Below are 9,217 nucleotides of genomic sequence, written 5' to 3' on the forward strand. Positions count from 1 at the left end.
AGAGGAGACTTTTAAAATGTCATCTGTTGAGTATCATAAAGATAAGCTTTGAATGGAGTTCCTAGGCAGTGCAGAGGACGTGTTTTTACTGGGTTTTATTAGTTCTCAGAGGAAGGAGTGCTCCTCTGTGCAGCTGTCTGCTCTGAGATGTGACAGTGACACCTCTTTGGCCATCTGCTTCCCTCCCGTGGTGGATTCTTTGCACAGAAAACCATTGTTTTCTGTTTAAATCCCTCAATCTAAAGTTAGAATCGAAGGGGTTGTGGAACATGAATTTGGAATAGAAAATGTCAGGATAATTTAGCTAGCATATGAACTGCATGCAGTTCAACTGTTCTACTGCAGAAATATCAGCAGAATAGGTCCATAGTTCATCTGTGGTGCCAGTGAAAATGTCATTTATTAGTATTTGCAGATCAGTAACTTCAAGTAGGGTTTGTATAGCAGTCCTGTTTAACTTCACTTAACCCCTACCTCTCCCTTTGACTGAAATTTAGGTAGAATGCACTTCTTGTAGGTGTAACGGCTGAACGCTGGTGTAAATCTGCTACGACTAAGTTGCACTACATAGCCACAGTGGTAGAAGCAAGTTTGACGTTTGTAGAGCTATTTTGGGTAAGTTCTTGATAACTTTTTGGGTTGAGGAAAAGAATCACAGGATGGCTGAGGTCTGGAAGGGACCTCCGAAGATCATCTAGGCCAACCCTCTGCTGGGCAGGATCACCTAGAGCATGTTGCACAGGATGGCAGCCAAGTGGGTTTTGAAGATCTCCAGAGAAGGAGACTCCACAGCCTCTCTGGGCACCCTGTCCTGGTGCTCTGTCACCTCCCATATTCAGCTGGAACCTCCTGGGCTTCAGTTTGTGCCTGACACTAAAGGCTCTAAATTAAACAGTCAGTTTTTATTGTATAAAGAAATCCTGCAATGCTTTCAGGTATTGTTTCCTAAAAGTAGGAGGAGCAGCTTCATCCCTTCACCTCCTTAAGTAGTAGCAGGTGGTGGTGGTGCTGTGTCTAATTGATTGCAAGGAGTTATTTGGCATTAAGTGTAGGAAAGATTTGGTACCAGTCTTTGAGAGCGTTTTCCCTGGGTAGTTCACAACTGGGAGCTCATGACTTTTATACAGACAGCTTTAAAGCTCTTCTGGGGTTTATTGTTCTGCTTGTCCAGCACATGCCTTCATCACAGTGGTATGTTGGCAGCAGAGAGGTTAACACCTTTGTGTTGTAAAATTGCACACGGTGCTCACGGAAACACCGGTGAGGTTCCGGGCACTGTAGCTTAGGGGATGCTGTGGAGGGAGGGAGCAGGAGGGTGGGGTTCCTCTTGGGACTTAGTTGTTTCCCCAAGGGGTTTGGTTCCTACCAGAAGACCTTGCATGTGTGAACACCAGTTGGTGACCAGCTAGATCAGAATCTTTTCCTGTTACACCGGGCTGTTGCAGAACCAGATATCAGAGAAATATTTTGCCTCTACAGAAAAATACTTCACTTGTTCTGGTTAGAACAACAGCAGTGTAGTAACAAATGATGTGAGCCTGCTGACTTGGAAAGGCAGAAGCTGAGGTGGCATTTCCCAGGCTTTATGTTTGGACAGGCCAATTCTTCATGTTCTTATACAGAAGCTTACTCAAAAGCTGTGTGAGCTGAGGTGGTAGAGTAGAAGTAAAATACGTAAATACATGGCGTTGTTGTTGATGTTGTTTTAGGCAAATTTTCCTGTTTCTTGCACCGGCACCATCTCTTAAACAGATTTTGTTAACAATGTAACAAGAGACTGAAAGTCAAAAACCCCTCAGTGATGCAAACTACTTCTGTTTAGTTTTAGTTTAGTTTTATTTTTTCCCGAAGCATGAAGTGCCAGGATTATAGAGTTGTCCCAGTTGTGTTTAACTTGTGAAAACTCCCCTGTTGAGGAGGCCTGCAGAGTAGCTTGGTCTTAAGAGAAAGAAGTTTAAAAGATATTTCCAAACAATTGTAGTCCAATATCAAATATCGGTCTGTGAAAGAATAAATGTATATATATATATTTTTAATCCTGGCTTCATGATGCAACTGCCGAATCCAAAGTGCCTAGATTGATGCCAGTCATATTTTGTTATTTTGGCTTAACTGCAAGCAGTTCTTGGATTTCTTTAAGTAAAATTAAAATAATAGCTAGAGTAACTGTTTTAGAGAAGAAAAATTACTGCAGATGATCATTTGACTTCCCGGGGACCAAGACCAGCAATTCATTTTTCCCCAAGATACATTAAGACAAAAATTGTGTGTGCATGCACGCACGCGTTTGTCTTCTCCAGTGACTTCTTTCAGCACATTCTTGCAGCCCCTCTTACAGCTTCTCTCTTTATTGGCAAGCATCAACTTTTAGTTATGATTTAAAAGACAAACAAACAATTGTTTCACGGTAGGGTGCCAAGGAAGTATTTGCCTTTAAGCAGATGTGTAAGTATAAGGCTGGAGTCTCACGTTGCTGGGCCTTGATGCAGTGCCCTTCTAGAGCATGGAGCTATTGTTAAAAGCCCGATGTGCTCTGTGAGCAGCTTTCTGTATCCCTGCTGCTCCCACTCGCACTGAGCTGCCTCTAACAGCTGTAGTTTTGCTGTAGCTCCAGTGTGGTGATGGGCGCTGGTGGGAATGTTTGTTACCATTTACCAAATTTCATGCAAGAATTTTGCTTAAATTCTTTATTTGAATAATAAGGGCAGTCATATTTGATATTCTGATGGCTTTTGTTGTGAACTGAATGCTGAACGTGCTTACAGAGAAAGGACTGCAGGATTGGTTTTTAATAAAAGGAAAAATTGCAGAGTTTTTCCTTTGAATTCACTTTTTTTCTAGCTTGTCTTCGTTCTTCAAAAGATCTGAAGCCTCTTAATGTGTCATGTGTTACTTTTTCCTACTTTAATGCATTGCTTTTTTTTTTTTTCTCTCCTTGATTTTGTAGCCTGTTTTTTTGTTTGTTTGGTTTCTTTTGTTTTGTTTTTTGTTGCTGTTGTTTTCATCTTTTTGTCTGTACGGACTGCTATTCAATTAACTTAACGCTTTGGTGGTAAATAGTGCATTGATGAAAGTACTGGTAAGCAGTCTAAAGGCTTTGGGGGGGGTACATATAGGGAATGAAGTTTGGGGAACACTAGGATCTAGTTGATCTGATCCTCCAAGTGTGAAGGGTAGCACCAGCTTCCTCAGAAATCTGTTTTCTTCTGGATTTGGCCCTTCATTTGGCATGTTGTATCTTTGATGTTCAATCCTTAAAGCATTTAAGATAACAGACAAAAAACCTCATGGCAACAACTTCCCACAGGATTTGCAAGTCAAGAATCAGTTGAATGAATCAATAATGCACTAGCATGAAAAATACACCCCTGATATTTTCACTGGTAATAATTCTCAGTACCAGTATCAGTGGTATCAGCAGAGCTGTGTAGCTATTGCTGCTAACTAAAAGCTATCTGCTTAAAATCATCTCAGTGTTACAAAATGTGATAACCAGATATTTTAGTGGGTCTTACAGTTTTTTCCAAAGACTTTTTGGGCAAAAACGATAGGGCGTTTTTCTGTATTTTTGTTTGATGCTGTATTTTAGGGGCAGTCACAATTGACACAGCAGACTTTCAGTGATAGAAGCTACTGGAGTGTTCTCCCTTTTACAGCTGGTGACAGGACAGAGTGGCTGCCTTGGTAAGGTCAATAGAGGAGGTCGTGGCAAATCTGGGAGCAGAAGTTGATGTACTTGATTTCAAGTTGAGCGAATCAAGCCTTTAAAAAGCCTTTTTTTTTTTTTTTTCTCCCCAGTGTTTTAGATGAGCTAGATTGGGGAATCAGACCCTTGCGGTGTTCAGATGAAATTTACTTTGATGTGCTTAAATACTAATGAAATCAATATTCTTTCCTGTCTTTCTTTAGCGCTGTGTGGTGCTGCGGTTTTTGAAGTCTCCCCCAAACCAGAATAAGGTAAGATTCAACACGTCCTGGTGATAAAAGCCCCCAGGTAAGCTAAAAAAAAATGGGTCTGAGGAGAGAGAGGAAACCTGCAAAAGAACTGCGACCGACAGGAGTAAGAAAAAGGGGATGTTTTGAAATGTGCTTGCGTTTCAGGAGTTTTGGCAACAGAACAGAAATGTGAGATCTTCTTACGTAACTAAGGCTATGTGACTGCTGATACCGTGACCTCTGGGGGGGTCAAATTTTAAGACAGCAGTGACTGTGTAGAAGGGATGGCTTTTTGTAAGGATGTCTGTGGCAATGGGGGCAGTGTTAATGTTGCTTATCGACCTGTGGGAGAGCGGTGGTGCTGCAGGAAATACTGCAAGAACGGCCATTGTCGCTGAGCGACTTCACAGCCCTGGCTGCTGCAGAAAGCAGAGTGGGACACGGCCTCTGTTTGCTTGGGCTGTGGCACAAGATTTTTCTGCTTGAGAAAGGAACTGAAGGGGGTTACCTTAGATTTACTTTAAAAGGCATAAGAAACTATCAAGAATCAAAGGTGATGGGTAAAAATGAAGCGTCAGCACAGTGCTCCCAGGGAAAAAATAAAAGAGCAAAAGAGGCAGGAGGTTCAAATTCTGCCATTTCTCTAACCTGGTGAGTAGTCTTTTTGGCACGTTACTTGAGAGCTGCGGGGAATGGCTTAAATACAAAGCGGTCTATGGCTCTTTATTTAAAGAACAAAACACGTGAGGTACCAGCATTTATTTATTTATTTAGTCTGAAGATATTCTTGCGTACTAATTGGTTTTTAAAAACTGACATGTCAGGAAGAAATGGCAGTGGAAGCTAGGAAGTAACTTCACCTTTACATATCTCAGAGTTGAAGTTGAGACACTTCTGTGAACTTCTTTGGTGTGCACGTAGGTTTCTGGATTGGAATAGTGAAACACAAGGGAAAATGGCCTGGGCATGCTGTGCTTTTACTTCTTAAACAGTGCTCAGATTCTTGATTTTTTTTTTTTCTCTTGCATAATCAGATGAATAAAATTGTTCAGAATGCCACCAAGCATAGAGATACATCGCAGTAGGTGTTCCTGCGGGTTGTATCTGATCTAGCAACGAGTGTGGCCCTGCAGAAGCAGAGTTTTGGGACAAACTTGGACAGAGCAATGTGACAGCAATAGAGAAGAAATGTTTTTTAGGTTTTATATTCCTGTCTGGTGCAAGATCAGTTAGGATCCAGGGTGATACATTTCTGCATGTGATGTTGTAGCTCATCCAGCGTAAACAATTCTGAAAGAACCAGCTGAAGCAAAATACTTTCTAGTAAGAGGCATACTGAAATTCAGATGTGCATCTCAGTCTGTGCTGTTTAACTCCTTTGGAAAAGGTTTTACAAAAAAAAAAAAGTCCAAATACTGTTTTGCATTTATACTGATTGGGACTACATAACTCAGCAGTTACACAAGGCGATAGTATCACAAATGATAATTTTATTGTTACAATTAAATGTTTGAATAAAAAGTACTGATAGTGAATAATATAACTGGGGATTACATTTCTTGAGTAGAATGCCAAGTATCAGGACTTGTGGAATGACTTCAGTGGCATGTTGCTAATTTTAGTGTACACAGGTGTTTTGCACGAGTGGATGTTTGCCTTTCTGTTATGTGGAACCTCTGAGAGTTGGCATTTTTGGCTAGATGAACTGGCCAGAGTGGTGGCTCCTTCAAAGTTTTTCATCTTTGTGTTTTTTAATGTTAAAAGGTGGTGCTCCAGTAGTTTGTTAGTTGTTTTTTATTTCTTGTTTGCAGTGTTCCCAATACACTTGCTGTTAAAGGGGTGCGGGCAGGTGTCAAAGCAGGGTGAGGGCAGAGGAACAGGGACGTACCCAGCGCTGCTCCCTGCCTCGTGTGGGGAGCAGCAAAAGAGCTTGGGCTGCTGGCAGCCACCTCTCGTGGATGTAGGTGTGCTCAGCACTCGTGATGGGTGCTGGCCTTCCTGCAGAACGCAGGCTGAGCAATGCTGCTTTAAAAATAGGGTTTTTCATACCCATGTGGGTGGTCTGCTCACTTATCTTGTTGCCTATTCATTATTTTCTCTTAGAGGCACTTCTTTAGACCAGATGACTGCAGCTGAGAAAGTTACTCAGGCACCATCGGTGTGTGTTTTGTTGTAAAACGCAAGCAGTGGAAGATTGCCTGTTCTGAGGAGGCTCCAAGCTTATTTTGGCTCTCTTAAAAGGGTTCAGGGAGAGCTGTTCTGAGAAATAGCTCCACATACAGTATGCCAGGCATGTTAAAGAATTAGTGCTGTCCTGGCCTTTACAGAATGATAGAAATGCAAGTGCTCGGAGAAAATTGGACTTCTACTTGCTGCAAAGGATTTTTTATTTGTATTTTTTTTTGTAGCACACTCCATAATAAAGTAGCAGGGTGTAGTACTGAGTGCTACTGAAGTGAGAGGCTGGAGTACCGCAGCAACATCCAGTAGCAGCCTCTCGGTGTATTGCAGTGCTGTGAATTGCTGTTTCAGTCTGGAAAATTAATTCTGCTAAGGGAAGAGTATTAAACTTGGTGTGCAGTCTCAGCAGGCCTGAATTATGGTAACAAAATAATCCGAGTTATGCAATTGGTGTAAATTTGTTAGGTAACCCTTCCTGGTGGAAAAAAATCTACCTATTGTAATGGCATTATAGAATAAAGGTACTAAAATTGCCTGGTTAGTGATGGTCTGCTTTATCCTCCTTACACATTTAATTCCTGCTGGATGTTGTCTTTCCCTGGTTCTCCCTCCAGTCTTTGTCATTACCTGAGTGAATCCTCCTAGCATTTTATTTTCTCTTCCTCTGCTCTGTAGTGCAGAACTTATTTTTTTCTCCTGTTGATGTTTTTTTTTTCCTCTGTGATTTTTCTAACTGGGACATCAGTGTTGCACTTCCTCTTCTACTGTAACTTAATCCCAGGAGCATATCTGTGTGGTTCAGTGCTCTGTAGTGTAGGCAAAGGAGTGTTTCCAGAAAAAGATCCGGGAAGGGAGCTTGGAGGTTGTAGTACCAATAGAACAGTGTGCAGAGAACCAGAGTATGCTCAGGTACTGGGGATGTGATCATACTGTAAGGCTTCTCGTGCACGGGCCCTCTGCTGCCTCTCGGAGGTGCAGAAGCGTGCCCAAGTGAGACCACGCCGAGGTGGCCATCCTGCTGCTGGCACTCAGACAGCTTCGTTCCTGTCTAGCTTGGTGTTTTTATCTTGTGGAAGAACTTTGGTGTTTCCTTATAGAAACACAGCGTAAAATGAATGATGGTGCTATACTAAGAGTTTTCATTGTCTAGGGCAGCATTTGGGACAGGTAACAAGTTTTGTTTGTGCACAGGTTTGGGATTTGGCTCAGTCTTTTGGGCCATTCTCTTCTGAAACTCCAGGTAAAGCATTTTGTAGCACTCAGAGGCTCTCCTGAACTCAACCTCTTGGTGAGGAGGCTTGCTGCGTCTCTGCTTTTACCTAGAGATCTTTGAGCTGTTGAGTACTAATAATAGATCTTGAGTGATCTCTCCAACTTCCACTTTCTTAATTTTCTCTGTCCTTTTTTCCTCTGAAACTCAAGTTGAATAATCATCTTTATTTTTGTGGCCATCCCAGACTCTTAAAGAGCAGCAGGAAAACAAATGCAGCTCAAGTTGTGTGTGTCCGTTTAATTTCAATATGTACTGACTTAATTGGTTTGCTAAGTCTATGAGTAGTACATGTATGTATCCTTGAGTAGTGTTTATCATTATTTCATAATTTAATTACTATGTTTCTTTCTTCCAGACTTCAGAGGAAATACTACACCATCTGCAAAACATCGTAGACTTTGGAAAACATGTCATGAAGCAGTTCTTTGGGGAGAATTATGTTCACCATGGGGTAAATGTTTTATTCTTAAAATAAATGGCTTATGCATGGTAAACTATACAGTCTTTTTGGGAACACTGAAAGCAATTAATAGGGTTTAGAGATATTCTTGAGCAAGCTACACACACAAGAAGCATTTGGTTAAGAACAAAGATCCTGCTTTGTGCTGCTGAGGTGATTGGATTGTACTCTGTGGCTTGAACTGTTTCAAGCTACAGCTGAAAAAAGCGGTCATTCCTTGGCCCTGTATAAGGTGAGAGGTGAGAAAGATAGATTTTGAGACTATCTTTGCAAAACAAGGGGAGGAATCGGGTTTACACAAACTGTCTAGATCTGTGTGCACTCCGAGGTAACTTTCCTTGCCATGCACTTCAAGGTGGCGAGATCTCGTTAACTGACCATCAGGTACCCGAGTGGGGAAGTTGGGGTTGGAACCTGATGGGCACAATTCTGCCTTGGAGGGGTGGGGAGTGAGACACCAGCCAGAAGTGGGACTGTTTCATTTGGGAAATGATGCAAGTTTCTTCATGAACGTTAAACTCATCCTGAAAAATGACGTTTTTTCATGCATTTGTTAAAATTCCATTTTGTTTTCAAAGTGTTGTATGTGAACTCAGGTGCAGGTCTTCATATAGGTGGTTAACCTGAGGGAGAAGCTGCTAATTGTATACCTTAGTATATTGCTGTTAATGTCCGTTGATCTTTGGTATTCCATTTTAAGACTCCCAAACTCTGGGTGTTAATCTTTGTGTTGAAATACATATATTTTCTTTTTTTTTCTTTTTTTTTTTTTAATAGGAAATTATTCAACTGCCTTTAGACTTCGTGAGACAGCTCTGTTTAAAGATTCAGCCAGAGAGGCCAGGTAAGTGCCCCATTAAAAGGGGGTCATTGCTCAAGCTATAAAAACATTGTGCTTTAAAATAAAGTTAAAAAAAGTACCATAACCCAGAACATGAGGGAACTTCTTTCAGTACTAAAACAATGAAAAGCTGAAAATTTGTTGTGGAAAAATGGGTGTGTTCCAGGCTGTAAAACTGCATCTGCTAGTGGTTTCATCAAGTTGGAGAAAGGGATCCACTTTAAGCCTGTGTTTGATAATTCCTGAACAAGCTTTTTACCTTGCTCTTGAAGTCCTTTAGAAAGATCAAGGAGGGTGGTGGAAGATACTCATTAAAATACTGTTTTCTCAAGCCTTCTTTAGAAGGCTCAGAAACGTCTGTTTCAGGAGATTTCATAGAAGAAAGATGTGATATAAAATCCTTTGGTAAGTGTAGCCAGTTCCTTGAAGCCTTTGATCCTTTGGAAAAAGTGACTTAATTTACCTATGAATAAGGCAGGACACTCTGTATTGACTTGTTGTCACCTGAGAAAGTTTCACAGTGCCA

At 41.3% G+C, this 9,217-nt stretch overlaps 1 protein-coding gene across 4 annotated transcripts in view; it reads left to right on the forward strand.

The window, feature by feature from the left end:
- Window positions 1-9,217, forward strand: part of IPPK (inositol-pentakisphosphate 2-kinase) — a 53,441-nt gene that overhangs the window by 31,463 nt on the left and 12,761 nt on the right. For all 4 annotated transcript variants that reach the window (XM_072044235.1, XM_072044236.1, XM_038185807.2 and 1 more), the window contains 3 exons: window positions 3,910-3,957; window positions 7,746-7,841; window positions 8,628-8,694. In XM_072044235.1, the coding sequence (XP_071900336.1) occupies window positions 3,910-3,957; window positions 7,746-7,841; window positions 8,628-8,694 (211 nt within the window). The remainder of the gene's footprint in view (window positions 1-3,909; window positions 3,958-7,745; window positions 7,842-8,627; window positions 8,695-9,217) is intronic.

Source organism: Anas platyrhynchos, chromosome 13 (assembly GCF_047663525.1).
Source record: "Anas platyrhynchos isolate ZD024472 breed Pekin duck chromosome 13, IASCAAS_PekinDuck_T2T, whole genome shotgun sequence".
In the NCBI taxonomy this organism is placed as follows: Eukaryota; Metazoa; Chordata; class Aves; order Anseriformes; family Anatidae; genus Anas; species Anas platyrhynchos.